This window comes from Musca domestica, unplaced genomic scaffold (genome assembly GCF_030504385.1).
Source record: "Musca domestica strain aabys unplaced genomic scaffold, Musca_domestica.polishedcontigs.V.1.1 29, whole genome shotgun sequence".
NCBI lineage: Eukaryota > Metazoa > Arthropoda > Insecta > Diptera > Muscidae > Musca > Musca domestica.
In genome coordinates this window covers 4,875,499-4,896,651 of record NW_026712296.1, presented here as the reverse complement: position 1 = coordinate 4,896,651, position 21,153 = coordinate 4,875,499, and the positions used below count along the sequence as shown (strand labels likewise).

General features: G+C 35.8%; 6 protein-coding genes across 6 annotated transcripts in view; 3 read left to right on the top strand and 3 right to left on the bottom strand.

The window, feature by feature from the left end:
• Nucleotides 1–1,039: 1,039 nt before the first annotated feature.
• On the bottom strand, nt 1,040–1,924 carry LOC101899103 (adrenodoxin-like protein 2, mitochondrial). Its single transcript, XM_005176713.4, has 2 exons — nt 1,668–1,924; nt 1,040–1,599 (listed from the first exon to the last, which is right to left on the bottom strand). The coding sequence occupies exons 1-2, from the start codon at nt 1,787–1,789 to the stop codon at nt 1,260–1,262; spliced, it is 462 nt and encodes a 153-aa protein (XP_005176770.1). The 5' UTR covers nt 1,790–1,924; the 3' UTR covers nt 1,040–1,259.
• Nucleotides 1,925–4,305: 2,381 nt separating this feature from the next.
• On the top strand, nt 4,306–5,659 carry LOC101888286 (uncharacterized). Its single transcript, XM_005176737.4, has 2 exons — nt 4,306–4,457; nt 4,524–5,659. Exons 1-2 carry the CDS (start codon nt 4,382–4,384, stop codon nt 5,507–5,509), a joined length of 1,062 nt encoding a protein of 353 aa, XP_005176794.1. The 5' UTR covers nt 4,306–4,381; the 3' UTR covers nt 5,510–5,659.
• Nucleotides 5,612–9,266, bottom strand: LOC101898927 (nibrin). Its single transcript, XM_005176712.4, has 4 exons — nt 9,102–9,266; nt 7,224–8,036; nt 5,892–7,159; nt 5,612–5,832 (listed from the first exon to the last, which is right to left on the bottom strand). Exons 1-4 carry the CDS (start codon nt 9,127–9,129, stop codon nt 5,782–5,784), a joined length of 2,160 nt encoding a protein of 719 aa, XP_005176769.1. The 5' UTR covers nt 9,130–9,266; the 3' UTR covers nt 5,612–5,781.
• Nucleotides 9,267–10,791: 1,525 nt separating this feature from the next.
• Nucleotides 10,792–15,156, top strand: LOC101898757 (RNA polymerase-associated protein CTR9 homolog). The gene is made up of 9 exons (XM_005176711.4): nt 10,792–10,943; nt 11,002–11,100; nt 11,165–12,097; nt 12,161–12,786; nt 12,858–13,068; nt 13,370–13,708; nt 13,770–13,888; nt 13,948–14,282; nt 14,339–15,156. Exons 1-9 carry the CDS (start codon nt 10,902–10,904, stop codon nt 15,013–15,015), a joined length of 3,381 nt encoding a protein of 1,126 aa, XP_005176768.1. The 5' UTR covers nt 10,792–10,901; the 3' UTR covers nt 15,016–15,156.
• Nucleotides 15,157–15,418: 262 nt separating this feature from the next.
• LOC101888108 (lipid droplet-associated hydrolase) lies at nt 15,419–16,814 on the bottom strand. Its single transcript, XM_005176736.4, has 2 exons — nt 16,467–16,814; nt 15,419–16,233 (listed from the first exon to the last, which is right to left on the bottom strand). Exons 1-2 carry the CDS (start codon nt 16,663–16,665, stop codon nt 15,494–15,496), a joined length of 939 nt encoding a protein of 312 aa, XP_005176793.1. The 5' UTR covers nt 16,666–16,814; the 3' UTR covers nt 15,419–15,493.
• Nucleotides 16,815–19,494: 2,680 nt separating this feature from the next.
• LOC101898463 (unconventional myosin IC) overlaps nt 19,495–21,153 on the top strand; it is a 121,331-nt gene continuing 119,672 nt past the window's right edge. Inside the window, exon 1 of the mRNA XM_005176710.4 lies at nt 19,495–20,197. The gene's annotated coding sequence lies outside the window, so the exon portion shown is untranslated. The remainder of the gene's footprint in view (nt 20,198–21,153) is intronic.

Below are 21,153 nucleotides of genomic sequence, written 5' to 3'. Positions count from 1 at the left end.
ATTTTTCAGTATTGTGTCCATTACTTTGCGTCTTGATTTATTTATTTATTTGCACTATGACAAGTATACAAAGCCTTTAGGCCAATTAAAGCGAAACTACAGAAACTATCAAAACTCTCGGCATTGTGCAAAAATGGGCAAAATTGATTTTCGCACAAAAAATATTAAACATGACATTTTTACAATTTCCACTTCTACACTGTTTCCTACTTATAAAGTTTGTTTTGATTAATTTCATTCCTCTAATGATGGCATATTTACAATTAATAATTATTTTTCGTAATTCACCAGATCGATTGGAATCTGATGAACGTAAAACAAAAATGATCGAAAATACATTCCGGAATTAAAACGATTCAGAATTGAATATGTGACATGTCTGTTAAAATAGATAGCATGGTCGAATCAGAAAGGTAATAATGCATTCATTGTGGAGGATAAAAATTGGTGGTGAAATTTTAATATAAATGAAAAATGTGCGTCTTTCTCTTTTGAGACCAGCTTAATGATCTGAAATATGCAAAAGGAAACCATTGAGACACAATCACATGCTCACCACTTTGTAACTATAATAAATGTCCTTGTTTTGAAAAGTAAAAGTTTAATGCTAGCCTTTCAAGAGAAAATTACTCTCAATTTGATAAGTACATATTGAAGTACTGTGATTTTTGAAGTGTTTTAGAAGATTTTTCATTATAGCTGTAGAATATAAAGTATTCATCTTTTTGTCGCATTATCAATTTCAAAAAGAATTGAATTTACCAAAACCACTCACAACTATCCTTAACAGTTCACATTATTTTTTAATCAAATTTACGATATTGTTTCCTGAATGTGAATTGTGTAGTACAATACATATGTACATATTAGAGTAAGTCAACAGCAAATTTTAAAAATCGCCAAGTCATATTGCTATTGAACTGATAACAAATTTTGTCTATAGTCATTCTAATAATGTTATCTTCATATGTTTGCCGTCACCATCATTAAGTACTACTCTACGTGGGGGATTCATTGAGCTGTAATAAATAAATCTATCTTCATTAATATATAGAATATTTACTGTATATTTTTATAAAAAATAGTTTCTATTGCAACAACTTTAAAATTACATAAAATACCATTGATACTAAATCATTATTTGTTTAATTTCCTATTTTAGTGTTTTACAATGTAATTTTCTACACAACTGGCATTAGATTAGAAGGGAAGTAGTTGTCCACAAGCACTGTCTGAAGCTTAAGCTTTAAAGCCAGCAGTTACGCCGCTCTAGCATCGTTGATTGTGGCTGGGACATGGACTTCCAGTCCATCCATATCTTTGGATAAAGTTATTTGACATCCCAAACGTGATGTGTCTGTTAAATCGTAGGCTAAATCTAACATGTCTAATTCTTCGTCACTGGGTTTTTCTGGCAATTTATTGTAATCATCTGGTTTGAATATCAAATGGCAAGTGGAGCAAGTAAGAGTGCCCTCGCAGGCCCCAAAACCGTCCAGATCAATTTCATTGTTTACTACGACATCCAAAAGAGAATCGCCCACTTTGCCTTTAGTTTCTATTCTCTCACCATTTGCCCTGATAAATGTCACCTTTACTCTAATGTACACAAAAAATAGAAAGTTTAATGATTATTCTTAATTAAGTAAATCACACTCCACGCTTACTCTTGGCTCAAAGAAACTCCCAGTGTAAATCTCCGTGTTTGTTTTAGTTGCGATTTAGAGGTTGTTATCATTTGACGACGAAGCAGATTACTTGTACAACTTAAAACATTTCTGAACGCCATCGTTGTATTGTTGTGTTAAGGGAATATTTGGGCTGAGGGAATACTATTACCTAATAATACAGGTACTTTCACACGACAATGATGAGGTTTTCCAACTAGCTTGCTTGTCCCATTCTACAATTAAGCTGTCAAATGTAGGTTTACCTAGGTCGGCGATAGCCTAATCATTTTAATGTTGTGTATTAGGGCTGTTCGGCTAGTTTAAAAACAAATACCTTGATATGTCTCATGTGAACACAAGTGGCTCAGAAGCCAACCGAAATTACAAGTTGTACCATGGTACAATAAAATCAAGGTAGGGTTATGTTACCATATGAATTTAATTTTTTTCTTTTCTTTATTTTTTTTTTCAACTTTATTTGTTTATGTGTGTGTATTCTTTTCAATAATAAAAAAACCAAACAAGTTGTTGCATTGATTTTAAATCAATAATTGAAAATCACCAAAACTGAATGAAATTTCAAAATTTTTTTTGAAAACTATGTTCTATATATCTCTAAAGGTTTATTCCGCTACAAAAACTGTAGATTTTGCCGAAGCCGTGGTAGAAGAAGGTAGATGGATCAACGCTTGGGAACATTGAAAGTTGTTAAAATGTTTTAACCATAATAAGTAGATTTTTATAAGTTTTCCTACAAAACACAAATAAAGGGTTGTTATGACATGGATTTTCAAAAATTTTTACAAATTTCAATAATTTCTCATTCAATACTTTCAATTCCAAAATTGGTTTGACAATTCATTGTTTCAGTATTTCCCGGTCCCGTTTGTTTTGAGCTAAATGAAATTATGGTTTTAGCATCGGATTAGTTTTTGACGTGTCTTCTGTTTTTTGAGAAATTTTAGTACTAGTTGTGCATTTTACAATTGTAACTAATATTTTCATGCCCATATTTCGTCAAAATATTTGTGTTGAAGAACAATTTTTTGAATAAAAATTTGTAATAATTGTAAAAAAAAATCATGTAATAACAACCTCCGATTGGCGTCGCATAGGAAAATATATACAAATTTACTTATTTTTGAAGAAACATTTAAAAGATGTTGGCATATCAATGTTCCCAAGTGTTGATGCATCTACCTTTATTCTTCTACCATGCTCATTTCAAGTAATAATCTCCACATCCATGGTACAATAAGGAGGTATAACATCTTCGTAAGACTATAGAAATACAGCCCTGAGGCTATGCCCGCTTCCTGTCAGATTCATTGAAAATTATATACAAGTTGATTTAATTTCTTTCAAATTTGTCCTAATTTTTAAAATCAGTTAAAAGCTCTAAAATTTAATGAAATGTCTGGATTTTCTCTCAAAAATATGATCCAAACTGTTCAATCTTTTAATGTCATGGCTAAACTACTTAATAACTTTAATACGCGAGCCCATGGTAGAAGAATACAGGAGTCGCATCGACACAGTTGCTGGGACAATGAACTGTCAAACCCATTTTGATATTGAAAATCGTGAATGGAAAATTATTGAAATTTGTAAAAATTGTTAAAAAACACATATCATTACAACCTCCGATTTGCTTCGTATAAGAAAACATATAAAAATCGACTTATTTTTGACAAAAGACTTAAAAAAAGACTATATTATTCTAACATGCGCGAGCCGCAATTTACGTGTTATTCAATCATTGGTTTTGAAAATATTTTGTTTTCACTTTAAAAACCAATAAATACATACACAAAATTAGCAGAAGTCGGGCACACTTAGGAAAAAAGTTTACCTTGAAATCCGAAAACAGTTTTCCATCACTGATTTATTTGTGGAACAGATTTGTTAGTAAACAGATTCACAATAAGATGGTATATAATTAAAAAAAATTGTTGCAGATCCTGGATATGAGCAATTCATGATAGAAGAATACTGGTGGGTGCATCAACGCTTGGGAACATTGATATGTCAACAGTTTTAAATATTTTATCAAAAATAAGTATATTTTTAAATGTTTTCTTATACGACGAAAATCGATGGTTTGTATAATATGAAATTTTCAACAATTTTTACATATTTCAATAATTTTCATTCAACATTTTCAATTCAAAAATCGTGTTGACAGTTCATTGTCCCAGCAGCTGTGTCGATGAGACTATCTTCATTCTTCTACCATGTGAGCAATTTCTGTTTGTGTCATGAATGGGTGGAAAATTTGACAACATATGCTCACATCATGGTAGAAGAATATAGGTAGACGCATCGACACAGCTGCTGAGACAATGAACTGTCAAACCAATTTTGGAATTGAAAATGTTGAATGAAAAATTATTTAAATTTGTAGGAAATGTTGAAAAACGCGAATTAAGATAACCACAGAATGACGTCATATAAGAAAACATATAAAAATCTACTTATATTTTAAAAAACATTTGACATTTTTTGGCATATCAATGTTCCGCAGCGTTGATGCGTCTGCTTGTATTTTTCTACCATGGCTCACATTAACAATAGCTCGTCTGACCGCAGTTTTAAAACTACCGGGAGGTGTTAATGAACCTAGTTCAGTCGCTCTTCCCGATGAATCGTTGAATTGAACTTCGTTGGTCAACTACCCAACACCACATTCGATTATTGTTTACATTTCAAGCATGGAAAAACTTTGGAACGATTTTGAATTAAAGAAACCACCATTTCTAACACTCCCATCGACAAAAACGTCTTTTGGTAAATAAGTTTATATCCGAAAGGAATTGCATAAAAATCACTCATCGCGAATAATTTTTTTTCCAGTGGTTCAACTCCATGCTTTAATAGAAACCTTTTTTAGCAAACATACTACACATGAGGAGGCATTCAACGAAACAGCCGCTCTCTTGGGGAGGCTGATGGCACGGCGTAAAAATTCCTTTAATAAAATGAAAGGATTCAAAGATATGTGTAAAATAAATACCGCACTATGCCGTCTCTTAAGATTGGATTTTAAAAGAGATTTAGAAGGTTTTAGAAGTGCATTACCTGATGTGGCCTATGAGGAAGGCACCTTGGCGCACTTACCCACGAGAGATACTTTCGATTTTTTGCTTGCACGTCTCGTTGCCGTCTGCGAACTCCACAAACGTATTGTTGAGTGTTGTGTTCAAGCTGCAGAATATTTCACAAGTCAATTGAAAATTCATTTCTTCTTCGAAACGTGTACTCTTTTGTTGGCTGTAATAGCCAAAATTCACGCTTTAAGTATAAAACGAGGAAATCTGGCCATACATTTATATAATAATTTACAACAATATCGAGAGAAATTACCTTTTAATGACAAGTCAAAGTTCCTTGAGATGTCTACTGCACTGCCATTGAAAATGGAAACAATGAAAAAAAGGCCACTCACAGTGGAGAAAACTGAAGAAAAAGTTAATGGCAAAGATGTAGATGAATCGACAGTCAAGCAGATCTTGGAAAATGAACTACAAAATACACTAATAACTCCGGTTAAAGCAAAAAAACTGAAAAAGGCTGACCTGGGGAAAATTGTCGAACGTTCAGAACTTAAAGATAATAGAACAAAATTTAGTATAGAAGACTTACAGAACGTCGAAGAAGTTCAAAAATTTATTACCTTGGAAACCAAAGAGAGATCATTAAATATGAAATCATGCGTAACTAGGAATGTGCTTAGTCATGAATGGAGTGGTGCAACAAAGCTATTTGATCGCAAAGTAAAATCTGGCGAAGAAAAGAAGGCAATAAATATTTTCAAGAAATTTATAAGTTCCAAAATATGATCTTCAAAGTCAATACTTGCCTCAGACAAAACCCATAATTTTTTTTCTTTAAATTGCAATTAATGCCCTTCTGAAAATGAAATTAAATAAAAATTCACGTCATTAATTTGTTCAAATATGAACGAAGAAAGGGGAGTATTTCTAATCAAATATTCATGATCAATATATGACATAATAGTACAGAATACATTAAGTGTAAATAAGTAATTGGAAAAATAATTATGCGTAGTTTTCTTCTTTTCAATCGTAGACGATCACACTCTGTTTCGAAATCAACGAATATGTAATTGTATTGAAGTTGTTTGAGACGGAGGTTGGTATTTCTAAAAAAAAAAATATTGAAACAGTCGAAAAATAAGAATATATTAGAATGTTAGCCTACCTTCACAAAGGTCTTGAAATTCCTAAAGGTGCCATTTAAACTCGCCGTTGTATCATTGCTGCCTCTATATCTATAGTGTGAACGTTCATTCATCTTGGTATTATTATGCAAAGATATTTCCTGTATTTCAATGGCATTTTTCATGTTTTCCAGCCACTTGCGGTGATCCTCTGTAATAGAGTCTTCATCATCGTTTCCATTAATTTCCTGTTTGATCTTGACTTCATCATCTTCATCCTCGTTCTTTCCTTCAAATTCACCATTAACATTTTCGTTTTTAACATCAGCAGGTTCTGGTTTAATAGTAACACCATTTTCATTCTTAATTTTAATTTTTCCCAACGAACCGGATATCCAATCTATGGCAGAAATTGTACGTGGTAAAACTTTCGGTTTGGGCACTTGTATCATGGAATAATTCTTCGGTTTTGGTTTTTCAATGACCACAAACTTTTGTGTGGACACCATCACCTCAGAACTGTCTTCATTTTGATCGTTCTCCGTGCTGCCTTCTTGGTCATTTTTATTCGAGTCCTTAAATGCAAACAAGTCGTCATCGGCTTCATCGCCTGCTGTTCGTTTTTTCTTGCTTGTTTGTGTATCACCGAAGCAGAAAAGATCATCTCCGTCACCTTCCTCGCCGTCTTCTTCACCCAGCACTTGGATGTGGGGACGTTTCCGATTCGTGTTGTTTGTGGCATTTCCATCATCGTTACGCAAAGGCGATGAGGGTTTCATTATTTTACTATCTGTTTCAGAGTTGTCATTGTAACAGGCAAACATACTGCGTTTAATGGGTCGAGCTCCCTTAGCAACAGCCTGCTGCTGCTCTTCGTTGGAAACATTCGAGGGTTCTTCTCCTTCAGCATTTCTGTTACACGACTTTTTCGGAAAGTGAAACAGTTCCTCATCATCGCTATCTTGCGAGTCTGCACTCAGTACATTGATGTGTTTTCGTTTCTTGGGTTGCTCCACTGGTGTTTCGGATATGTACATGTTGGGCATAGTTTCCTGCATGTCCTCCGAGTCATTTGGAGGGGCCATGTCATAAGGCGTTGAAGTCACCAATTTCACATTGGTTTCTGGTATTCCAAAACCTTGCGATTGTGTGTTCACATCGCCACTCAAATCTAGAGATCTAGCCGTATTTGGAATACTTTCTGGTATTTTGTACAATGGATTGCAGTTTTCCTGTGTTGAGCATTTAATTATGGCTAAACCGATTTCGTATTCGGGTATAATGCGTCTGGAATGGTTTTCAAGTATTTCTAGAAACACAAAAAGTTTACAAAGAGGCGTGCATATTTGATCAGATTGCTGTAGTTTACTTACCGGTAATTCCTTGAATTGTTTGCGAACTTTGTGATTGTGTGGATGGTATGTGCTGAATGACAACAACGTTATTCTTTATTAGAAAGCTTTTCTGTACTCCGGATGTTATGTCTTTGCATGCACCTCCAGCAGCTCTAACAATCGGTCCATAGGTATCGTAATGCTTGCGACACAGGAATATGAATGTCATTCCATTGAAAATTAAACGTCTCTGAGGCTTCGGTCTTACGTCGACATCAGCCTCGTCGAACGGTGGACGATACAATTCCGGCTTGGGTAGTTGTGATTGCCGCTGAGCCACGGCTTTAGCCAAATCTTCCCAGTACTTGGTGGTCACAATGTGAGTTTGATCTATCAATGCATGCAGCAGTTTCACCGTAACGCTGGGGGTATTCATGGTTAAATGTGTACAGCATGGCGACCATTGATTCAGAATTTTTCCACTAATAGCTTTAAGGTTTTTGGTAACTTGAGTCACATCGTCTGCACTCAAGGCAGATGTGATTGTTATTACGTTTAACTGTTGAATTTTCCATATATTTTGCAGACGACCAAATCTAACGATATCGTTATTTTTCAAACGAGTTTTTTGCCCCTTCACCAGAGGTACATTCTTTTCGATGTCCTTATTGATAAATGTCCCATACTTAGAGCCCATATCTTCCAATTCGACATAGGTTTCATTTTCGGTCTCTGTTACATGGAATACAGCATGTGAACGACTGACACAATTATCATTCTGTAATTCCAAGTCAGTGCCCACGCGACCTACAGTGTATTTCGGTTTATCATTGGATAGATAGAATCTTTCACCTATTCAAAATATTAAGAAGGATATCCGAGTTAGTACGACGTTTCACTGGCTGGAAATTCACAAGCGATCTTCTCAATGATCGTAAACATGTATATTTATATATTTCATTAATAAATAGAAAGAAAGAAATATTAATATGAGGCTCAGACAAAATCAGAAAAAATGTGCGGTTTCCCATTATAATCATGGTGTCACAAGTTGTCTATCCGTACAGTAAGCTTTAACACGATGGTCGGCTCACCGAATTGGAGCTGCACGAGTTTTAGACTTTTTCTATTACTTTCTATAGGTCTTTGTTTTCTACCGCTTAATAAGAAAGACACACATTCTTTTATATTAAGAATTAAATAAATACTATAACCTAATTTCTTTTCTAGGAGCTATAGCGGAAAGTACAGCTTATATATTGATCCAACTAGGGTGCCTTTACATCCACCACTTGTGCAAAACTGTAGCATATTTTAAACTGCGATAAACCTATGTAGATAGATATACATTTAGTTAAAGTATGGGGGTATAAAAGTGCCAAGGTAAAATACAGCTAAAAATTGCAATTCTGAAATAATACTAATAATTACATATAATTTGCAGAACATAGCATTTACACGAAGTCATGTTGTTACCGGCAAAACATAAATGTTTCCCTCCTCATAAACTTCCTATCTTTGGGTGCATGCAGAAATAATAATAATAATAATATGGCTCCAACGAAAATTAAAAGAACTTGCAAAATTTTAGCGGGACTCCAAGCATATATACATGTAAACAAACATACCTATGCCTATACATCCTGATTCACATCAATATTATAACATAATTTAAACATTCATATAGTATATAGAATGGAGTAATGAAAAACTCCTATTTACATTATTCTTATCATCTTTTACAATAGCTCCACAACTCCAGACATGATTCACTTTGATTTTAATGCTTACAGTTGACGTTATTTTCTGTATATGTATATATGCAGCCCCAGCCAGTGGTCATTGGATGCACCAAATTACATACAATTGAACTAAAAGCCTTTCAAAAACCAAACATTTCGCTCCACATCAACTTACCGCTTGTTGTATGTGTCATAAACCACATTTTAATACGAAAATTTAATTATTTTGACGGAAAAAAACTATTTCAGTTGGAATCAATATTAAATATTTGACCCAGCGAGAAATAAATACGCGATAAAAACAAAGCGACTATATTTCGGCGTTGCCACCTGTTTACATTCGGGCCAAGCATACTACACAATAATACAACACTTAGTATACAAAAGACTTTGTAAATACCATGGTAGAAGAATATAGGTAGACGCGTCGACACATCTGCTGGGACAATGAACTGTCAAACCAATTTTGGAATTGAAAATGTTGAATGAAAAATTATTTATATGTGTAAAAATTGTTGAAAACGCAAATTATAATAGCCTCCGTATGACGTAGTATAAAAAAACATATAAAAATCCACTTATATTTGAAAAAAACATTTAAAATTTTTTGACATATCAATGCTCCCAAGCGTTGATGCATCTACCTGTATTCTTCTGCCATGGTAAATACACTACACAAAAAATACGTTAGCCTTCACAATTGCATTATCAGTTTGTTTACACAAAACAATTTTTCCTAATTAGAAGAAGAATCAAGAAGTTATATGCTCTCTACTAGAACCCGCACGAATCTACTAGTTTTGCCATTTTTCCCGGCTTAACTCTAGCTTAGTGAAAACCCTTCGATTTCTTCGAATTTTTTTTCCAGAGGTAGGTATTTATACCCTGATTCCGGGAAACTTTTTTTCTTGGGAGACGGACCCGGGAACCCAAAGTCCGGGTTCAAGACCCCGACTAGACCCAGATCCAATTACCCGATATAGACAATATAGGTATCGTTGGAAAGCTTATGAAAATACCAGGGGGTGATGGAGTAAGTAGTCATCGTTCTGAACTTTTAAGGGCTAAGTACATAAGAAGCTTGAAGTCATGGCTAGGCATATTTTGTGACATTTCACAAAGGGATTACAGAGCCGCACTAAAATCCAGCCGTCGTTTTCCATTATAATTTGACATTAATATGCTTAGCCATGACTTCAAGCTTCTTATGTTCTTAGCCCTTTAGTCAATTTATCAATTTTTTGTAAACGGATTTTTTATAAAACCCCCAAAAAGTCAAAAAAGGGCCCATTATAGGGGTCAACAAAATTGATGCCAAATTATAGCTGACACAACGATGGCGACATTTTGTATTGAACACATAATTTTAATGAACTGGTTAGAATCGGGTTATGCGGATGGAAAGACCATATCTTTGGACTCAGTATAGGTATTAGCACAAATTGTAGCACTTTGGAAAGTTTTGTTGACCCCCATAATGGGCCGTTTTTTTGACTTTTTGGGGGTTTTATAAAAAATCCGGGTAATAAGATTTCCAACGATACGTATATTTTCTATATCGGGTAATTGGATCCGGGTCTTGAACCCGGTCTTTGGAGTCAAAAATCAGGGATCCCGGGTCCGTCCCCCAAGAAAAAATAGTTTCCCGGGATCAGAGTAAAAATACCTACCACTGGAAAAAATTTCGAAAAAATCGAAGAGCACACATTAGTTGAACAGGAATTTAAAATCGACTATGAATAGTCGAGTACTCGATTTTCACCTAACTCCATAGTCGAGTTCGAGTTTCAGAACTTTGAGTACTGATGGTCGATTATTCGATTAATCGGAAGTCGACCTTCATATCCCTAGTTTTGCAGTGGTATCGTTTGTGAAGATTTAGTGTTCTTACAGATCCCTTTTATTTAGTTTTCTGATTTCGTTGTGCGGTGGTTTCGTTTCTTAAAAAGGAGAGAAAGAATTATTAAAAACCAGGATGTCGGCTTCTATAGAAATACCTCTTCGTGATACGGATGAGGTTAGTGTGCTTCGGTGTAGTATTGTTTATTCCAATTAATTCGAATTTTTCATGTTAGGTTATAGAGGTGCATCCCGACCAATTGCCAGAATGTGAGGAAGTTTTGAGCATTTTGCGGCAAGAGCATTCGCAGCTGAATACCTGGGTCAATGTGGCGGTATGTGAATCCATGTTTATTATACTCCATTTGTGATAATTGGTCTTATTTTTCGCGTATTTAGCTTGCTTATTACAAGCAAAACAAAACAGATGACTTCGTTCGCCTACTCGAAACGGCTCGGAATGAGGCCAATACGGAGTATCGGGAAATGGAAAAAGACAAAATGCGTTGCTATGATATGCTGGCCGCGCACTATGTTCATGAGGCGAACCGGGAAAAATCAAAGGACAAGAAGCGCGAACTGTTTATGAAGGCCACCAATCTGTACACAGCTGCTGATAAAATCATTATGTATGACCAAAATCACTTGTTGGGTAGAGCATATTTTTGCCTGCTGGAAGGCGACAAAATGGATCAAGCCGATGCTCAGTTCAATTTCGTCTTAAATCAATCGCCCTCGAATATTCCCTCGCTTTTAGGCAAGGCCTGCATTGCCTTTAACAAAAAGGACTATCGCGGTGCTTTAGCCTTCTACAAGAAAGCCCTGCGAACGAATCCCAATTGTCCGGCCAATGTGCGCATGGGTATGGGTCATTGCTTTCTTAAGATGAACAATCCTGAAAAGGCCAAATTGGCGTTTCAACGTGCCCTTGAATTGGACTCTAATTGTGTGGGTGCCTTAATTGGTCTAGCCATACTTAAGCTGAATTTGCATGAGCCTGAATCAAATAAAATGGGTGTGCAAATGTTGTCGAAGGCTTATACCATTGATTCGACAAGTCCTATGGTTCTTAATCATCTGGCTAATCACTTTTTCTTCAAGAAGGACTATCAAAAAGTACAACATTTAGCTTTGCATGCCTTTCACAATACCGAAAATGAAGCAATGCGAGCTGAAAGTTGCTACCAATTGGCAAGAAGTTTTCACGCTCAAAATGACTATGATCAAGCATTTCAATATTATTATCAGTCAACACAAATAGCTCCGGCAAACTTTGTGCTTCCACATTATGGTCTTGGTCAGATGTACATATATCGGGGAGATACGGAGAATGTAAGATATTCAATTACTTATTCATTTAATATGTACAAACATTTATAATTACTTTCATTTTAGGCCGCACAATGTTTCGAAAAAGTTCTCAAGATACAGCCGGGAAATTATGAAACCATGAAAATTTTAGGTTCCCTCTATGCCACATCCAGTTCGCAGACAAAACGTGACATGGCCAAGGCACATTTGAAAAAGGTCACCGAACAATTCCCTGATGATGTAGAAGCTTGGATTGAATTGGCTCAAATTTTGGAGCAAAACGATTTACAAGCCTCATTGGCAGCCTATGGCACAGCATCTTCAATTTTAACAGAAAAAGTTAAGGTAGAAATACCAGCTGAAATTCTTAATAATGTAGCCGCCTTGCAATATCGCCTGGGTAATCTTAAAGTTGCCAAGGAAAAACTGTTGGATGCATTGGAAAGAGCAAAAGCCGAGGCGCCCAATGATACACAATATTACGACTCCATATCGGTGACCATGACATACAACTTGGCTCGTTTGAACGAGGCAATGAGCAGTTTTGATGTGGCCGACAAACTATACAAGGATATATTAAAGAAACATCCTAATTACATTGATTGCTATTTGCGCTTGGGTTGTATGGCACGAGACAAGGGTCTCATTTTTGTAGCATCCGATTTCTTTAAAGATGCGTTGAATATAAATAATGACAATCCAGATGCCAGGTATGTTTAATTTTTACAGTTCCACAAAACATGTTTCACAGTTTGATATAATCGTTGATTTGTCTAAACAGATCACTTTTGGGAAATTTGCATTTGGCCAAAATGCAGTTTGCTCTAGGCCAAAAGAATTTCGAAACAATTCTTAAAAATCCTGCCACATCACAAGATGCTTATTCGCTAATTGCGCTAGGCAATTTCTCATTGCAAACATTACACCAACCCACAAAAGACAAAGACAAGGAAAGGAAACATCAAGAAAAAGCTTTGTCAATTTACAAACAGGTAAGACATTGACCCTCATCATGTAATTTAAAAAGAGTGTAAACATTTTACTGCGATAATCTATTTTTTCATTACGATATCGAAAAATTTACAAATCTACTACTCTTTAGAACAGATCAATTGTTTCAACATCAATGGAATAGTTATAAAAACAAAAAACAACTTGGGAAACTGCACCTGTAGTTCATAGTTGTCATTGACTGTTGTCGTTTAGGATATTTGATACATGTGGATTTGTAACCACAATTACAGAATTGAGGTCTATTTAAAAACAAAAAAATATTGTTTGCCTTCGTTTTAGGTTCTACGCAATGATCCGCGTAATATTTGGGCTACAAATGGCATAGGAGCTGTATTGGCACACAAAGGTTGTGTAATTGAGGCGAGAGATATATTTGCTCAAGTTCGCGAAGCTACTGCAGATTTCTGCGATGTTTGGCTTAACATTGCTCACATATATGTGGAGCAGAAACAATATATTAGCGCCATTCAGATGTACGAGAATTGTATGAAGAAGTTCTATAAACACCATAACGTAGAAGTGATGCAATATTTGGCAAGAGCTTATCTCCGAGCTAATCGTTTGAAAGAGGCAAAAATGGTGCTTCTAAAGGCCAGAAAAGTAGCACCACAGGACACCGTAAGTATAGAAAAATATATCAATCAATATTTTTTATGATCTAAGTTGTTAATATTTTAAGGTGTTGCTATTTAATATTGCCGTTGTTTTGCAACGTTTGGCTATGAATATTTTGAAAGATGAAAAATCCACTTTGGAAGTTGTACTGCAATCTGTCCATGAGTTAGAGTTGGCTCAAAAGTAAATATGTTTTCCATGGACTATTTCCCCTGTATTTTTATGTTTCCTTCTTCAAACAGATATTTCCAATATCTTTCCGTGCATGGAGACAAGACTCGTTTCAACATTGAAGTTGCTGGTATTGAAGCTAACCAGTGTCAGGACTTGTTGTCGCAAGCACAATATCATGTGGCCCGTGCTCGACGCATAGACGAAGAGGAGAAGGCATTGAAGCGCAAACAAGAAGAAGAACGTATGGCCTTCAAAATGCGCCAAGAGGAAGAACGACGAAAACGCGAAGAGCTGGAGAAGGCTTCGCGCGAGCAAATGTTGGCCAAACGTCAAGAGTATGTGGAGAAGACCAAGAATTTGATGCTGACATTAGATGTGGCACCAGAAAAGGAACGCAAAAAAGGTAAATATAATTCCCAATATTGAAATGACAAATTATACGAACAATGCTTATTTTAGGTGGTGGAAGGTCCCGCAAGGATGACATCGTTACTGATTCTGACGGCAGTGAGGGCGGTGGTGCTGCACGTATGGATGATGGTGGTGGCGAACGCAAAAAGAAATCTAAAGGAGCTCCACGTAAGAAGAAAGAAAGTGCACCACGCAAACGTAAAGCTAAGGATGCATACAATAGCGATAGTGATGGTGAGGGTGGCGCCAAGGAAAAGAAACAAAAGAAGAAACAAAAACTTAGCAAGAAGGCTGCCTTGGAGGAGAAAATATCGGCTAAACAACGAATGAAAATTGTTTCGAAAGCGACCATTTCAACGAGTGAATCTGATAGTGACAGCAATGCTGGGCCCCGAAAGAGGAAAGCCGACATTGTTAGCGGCAGTGACTCGGACGCCAGTGCTGGCAGTGTCAAACGTGCTCGTAAACGTATTGCTTCTGGAAGTGAATCGGATCGGTCACGATCAAGATCTAGATCAGGTTCCCGTTCGGTGTCACGTTCTCGATCGCGTTCGGTTTCCAGATCGCGATCACGCTCACGTTCTAAATCGGGAAGTCGCTCACGTTCTCGCAGCCGCAGTGGTTCTCGTTCTAAGTCAGGTAGCCGCTCTCGTTCGCCAAGCCGTTCCCGCTCACGTTCGGGATCAAGATCCGGTGGTTCGGGATCTGGATCCGCTTCTGAGTAATAACTATGAAAATAGATATTTACTTGATAATAAACTTATACACATAGGTATATTTATATAAAGACCTCTCATGAAAGAACTATGTATAGACACATTTAATAAATGTAAACAGATGTACCATTCACAGTCACGTATAAATAACTTTTTGAATTTTTTAAATATCAGATATGTAGTGGAAACAATCTTTAATCAATCAGATTGGTCAAATGAACTTATATTTTCAAAATTTAATTAGAGTTTTCATGAAAGGAAATTTGAGATGTAAACCGATCTATGCCAAAACGAGTCAAAGTGGTTTTCATCGCATGCCAGATACTTGTGTTTCAACCCTAATCGAGTCAATTGGTTTTCCTTATATTACCATATACAATCCACCTTAAAATAAACTGCAAACATGGTCATATAAATAAATATTTCCATTTATTTTAAAAGCTATGCGATTTTTTATAAACATAAAATAGACCGCATTCAACCTATTTTATTTCGTGCCAAGTATTTCTGAATTTTCTACAATCATGTCAGCAATAATTCCACCCATTTGTTTCGATGAACGCAGCACAAATGAGTGATCAATTTTTTTGGTATCTAACTGGGCATCAATGTCGGGAAATTGTTCTCTGAGTTGATTATAGTATTTTACCGGAACCCAGCCATCGGTTGTGCCATAGTAAAGTTTCAACAATGGTAGATTGTCACGTATTATGTCTTTCTGTAAGCCACGGACGCGTGCCATTTCATCTTCAGCTAAGAATACCACTTTTTCCGTTACTGTAGCCTTAATATAACCCAAAACTGTATTTAAATGATGACTTGGTATCGATGAGAACCAAAAGTATATTTGTACTAATAAAATTAATAATAGTTTGGGCAAGCGATTCAGTAAAGCAATAAGGAAACCAAAAACGGAATATAAAGGCAAACCAATTTTTGTAAATGTCCAACCATTTGGCGATTCAATCATTCGTTCTATGGTAGGGAATAGTAAATAGCATTTTTTGATACGTTTTCGTATCGCATCTTTTTGCAAAAGTTGTAGCACCATCCATGCTCCTATGGAATGTCCCATTAAATGTATCTTTACGTTATCAGGAACGTATTTCTCAATGAATTCTGCTTTGTGCCGAATTTGACCATCCAAATCGAACATCTCCTCATTTCCCTTCAGTTGTGGTACCTCACGAAGGCTGTTTTCTGGTGGATCGTCATGACCGGCATGCCCTAAAAAGTGAAATTGGGTAAATTACATTGGGTTAATAGAGTCACCAAAGGAAAAGTTTAATATGTACTAGAGGTGTATTCCAAAATTTTTGGAATGATAGACCATCTACCTGGTATCGTTTCACCGCACCACCTGTCTCATAATCGATGTTACAAGTCTGATATGCGAATGCATTGCAACATCATCACTGTCATGAGTCAGCTTTCACTTCTGAAGACTACACTACACTTACCGATTATCCATACGGGCATTTTCTTTTCGAGTCGTTCATGTAATGTTTCACAAAATTCCCCATAGAAACCTGGTAAGCCAGGATTTCCCGTTATACATATGGCGACTTCTTTAACATCATCTAAAGATTCCTCCACCCAGCCACCATAGGTAATGATACGCGTTGGGACATTACAAATATTAACAAAAGCCTCTTTCATTGCTCGATTTATTTTATTTTGACCTTTCACCTCGAATTGAGAATAGCGTCCAATGTATTAGTCTAACAATAGATACAGGTGAGATGACCGGCTACAACATTTACGACGTCATGAATGTGTGTTGTTTTTGCACACAACTTTCAGTTTAACAGCTGTTTGAGAAAAAGTTAACAACAATCGATGTTTGAATAATCGCACTAATTTGTCAAACGATTTTTTGAGTTTGTAATAGCACTGTTCACTTGTAAATCTGGTAAATGCGCAAAATGTCAAATTCGCCGAAAAGAGGCGAATTTCAGGGAAACTCAAAGCAAATTTTAGTATTTTAAATACAGTCCATTTTAACTTTTTAAATTCCGTCAAATGAAATCTCTTGGAGCAATGTCCCTCTGTTGTAATTACGCTAGAGTCAAAACAAATTAAGATAGGAAGCTAAATTGTTCCACGATATCGTATAATCCGCATATAACGGTATTCGATATTCTCCTATATTCGACATTTTGATGAATCAAAATACATTTTCAATGGAATTGTCTGAAATTCTATACAAGAGTTCTTTGTGGGTACTTTACCGCCTTTAAGAGAATAGCCTATACAGGTCGACGATATCGTAAATCCCTCATATAACGGCACCTAACGATATTCGGTATTTTGATGATTGTAGCCAAATTTTTCAATGGGATTGTCTGAAAATCCACAAAATGAGTTTCTTCGAAACCTCCTGGAAGAGTATTGTCTATATACGCCCACGATATCGTATATCCCCCATATAACGATACCTCTCGATATTCGGTATTTTCACCAATGATTTTGGCGACATCTTTAACCGGAATTGTTTTAAATTTCGTATTTAAAGTTTGAAGCTTATAATGAGTGCTACAGCTTATGACAAACAATTACTTATGCAGGTCTGCGTCTTCATATAGCCCCCATATTACGGTTTTCATTTAAGCGGTATTTTTCGACGGATTTTTTCAAGATTCTTCAAAATGGTGGAGGGTGTTAAAAGCTCGGCCCGGCCGAACTTAGCTGATTTTTTACTTGTTTTTATTCATATGTATTTAGTCGTTTCCAGAACCTACAAAAATTGAGTATTGCGAATTTTCAAGTTTTCAAAAAATTCCGTTAAAAAATACTGCTATAATCATAAAAATATTAAATATATGGAGTTATTGTTAATTGGGGCCTACAAGAAGACGTGGACTTGTATTTATATGTAATTTTTGTCATATGCCAATAAGATGTTCAAATACGAGACTTGAAAAAATTCCGGTGAATAATGTCTCTAAAATCATCGATATACGGAATATTGGTAGGTACAGTTGTATTGGGGGCTATACAAAGGCGTGGATCTGTCATAGGAAGTAGTACCCATTACGAACTCCAAACACCAAATTTGAAATAATTCCGTTGAAAGTTTGCACTCAAATCATCAAAATACGGAATATCTGGAGGTGGTACAAAAAATTGGACTATAAAGACAGTTCCGTTCAAGGATGTTTTCTTCATACTGGGAACACAAGCACAAATTGTGACTAAAACAACAAAAGATTATAAAACTCGTGGTACAGTTGTATGAGGACTGTACCAAAAAGTTAGACCTATATAGCCTATTTTCAAAACCAAAATTGCTGCCGACATAACACACATCTAAGTAAAATTTTATTAACCTACATCATTTCGTTCGGATACTACAGGGATTTCCGCAGACGAAAGGACATCGCTAAATCGACGAACTATGACCTTCAAACGGCCAATGATACCACACACGCTGCCCGAATGTTGCTTTTCGGTGTTTTGGCCCATTCCCGGCGAAGTGCTTGTGTGCTGGAAATAAAGCGAGGAACCTCATTTTGTAACCATTCTTGGTTGGCGCGTGCTGAGTGCGATGGTGCTGAGTCCTGTTGGAATTGCCAAGGTCCAGAATATTTTCGCGATAATATTCGGCATTTATTTTGATGCCACGTTCGATTAATACGAGCGGAGAGCGACCAACGCCTGTTAGCTCTTTTGAGTCTATTTTCTTTATATTGGGGTGTAAGTTCTTGCACTTTTGGAACTTCAGTGGCTTTACCCCGAGCTCATTTTTCAATATTTGCCGAATGGAACATTGCGATATGTTCAGCTCACGAGCCATTTTTCGATCACTGCGGCGCGGGTTTCGATCAAGTCGCTTCTTTACTTTTCGAACCATTTCTGCTGATGTTGGTGTTTTCTTCCGTCCATTTCCTTGACGTCGGGCTACTCTACCAGTATCACGGTAACGAGCGATGGTACGAGACGCAAAAGATTTATTCACATTTAAATGCTGGAGTGCTCTAACGATAGCAACTTGTGGTTTTCCAGCCAAATATAAAGAAATCACAGTATCACGCTTGAATTCCATCACGAATAACTTTTTTCTGGAAAATTCTCACCAAAATGCTTTTGTACGCTTGTAAACAATATAATGAGCTGTCTCTGGAATAATTTTAACAGCTGACGGACAGGTGGCTAAGAAATGAAATCAGTCTGAAGTTGGTTGCAGTTTTTTCATCTCACCCTGTATGTATTTATGGTAATTTTGACAGTACAATCCTTCCCATGAACTTTTCATCATACGTTTAATGTCTTTGAGTGCCCATTTTGATTTTCATTTCACTTGGGTATTTTTTTTTTTGGGTACAAATGCCACTACCAAATACTGGCAACTCTGCCAACATGTTGTCTTCAAACAAATGAGTAAGAGAGTGGGTTTTTATAACACAACAATGACTGAATTAATTTTGCAGCACTTTTGTTGGATTTTTGTTCAGTTTAATTTTGATTGAAGTTTGAACGTGAACGTCGTGCGTATGACAACTGAGGATCGCGGATGCATAAAAAAGTAAACAAATTCGAAATTATTAAAAAAGTAACGAAATAAAACGTGACCGCAAATTCAAAATTAATGTTTGCAAATAAAAGTGTGGCTGATTGCAGTGCAAGATAATTTCTTTAAAAATTGTGGTCTATTAATTGTAAGCACGTCTTTAATCGACTAATCGATTAACAAGTGAAATTATTAGAAGTTTTGAGTGATTGAAAGAAGTATTTTTAAATATTACAACAATAAATATTAAAAAAAAGAAAAAGTTGAAAAGCCAAACCTTTAAATATTTAAAGAAAAAAATAAATAAATAAATGCGTATCGTGTTCTACTTTTCATGCTATTCGTAAGAGTTGTGTTTTTCGTAAAAACACAAAAAACACAATAGATATATTTAAATAATTTAAACTCTACCAACAAAAACCAAAAGTTTAAGGTAAACAATAGCCGGGGATAAAAACGAAAAGACAACAACAACAACAACGAAATTAAACCCGGTTGGCATACATTTGAATAGGAATCTTGAAAATAACAACAACTACAACCAAAGACGAAACCCCAATCAAGAAGCATTTCTTTGAAAAGCCAACCAGCCGACCAGAAAGCATCTTCATTACGAGGTCATAAACTGGTTGCCTGCCTGCCTGTCTGCATTTGGATAACACAATTTTTGTATCGTAAAAGGTAAAAATATCTATGATAAACACTTCGTTTCGAAAGGTTTCTAAGAGTGTATGTAAATATAAACATAACTAAAATGAATAATAAGGTTACGCCAAAATGTCTTGGCTTCTCGGCAAACAAATATGCCATCCCAAAGTAAGAACTCCCAATTACCTATTTTGTTGATATGAAACAGAGAAAAAAAACTAATAATAAAAAAAGTTGTTATGCCGGTTTGAAGTGAAAACACCATACATTTGAACTCACACACACACACACACACGCGTATGTATACACAACTCCAAAGTGTCTTTCATGAACACAACTCCAAAGTATCTTTCATGAACAGTTTTTGGACTTGTACCTTGTTTCAGTTCAAATATAATTTCCAGAAATTGCACAGCTGTGTTAGGTTCCATACGCGAGTAATTTTATAAAATACATGTCAAGATAAAGTAAGAGAAGTTTGCGTTTCAAGATGAAGGAGTTAAAATTACTCTTTAGTTGACCGGGATTTACCAAAGTTAAAGACCAAATGTACATGCAATTATTGTTACCATCCTCCATATTTTTGTTTGGAATTGGTCAGAAGGGTTCGTGGCTAAAGACTAAAAGAAATGTCAATATTTGTTTACCGTTTTTATTCCCCCCACAACCTACCTAATAGCTCGAAATATACATTTTAGATCCCACAAAGAATATATATATACTGGGTGAGATGAAAAAACTGCAACGAACTTTAGAGTGCTGTCATTTTTAAGCCACTCGTCCGACATCTGTTAAAATTATTCCAGTGACAGATCATTATATTGTTTACAAGCGTTCAAAAGTATTTTGGTGAGAATTTTCCAAACAAAAAGTTATTCGTGATGGAATTCAAGCGTGATAGTGCGATTTCTTTGAATTTGGCTGGAAAACTACAAGTGGCAATCGTTAGAACACTCCAGCATTTAAATGTGAATAAATCTTTTGTGTCT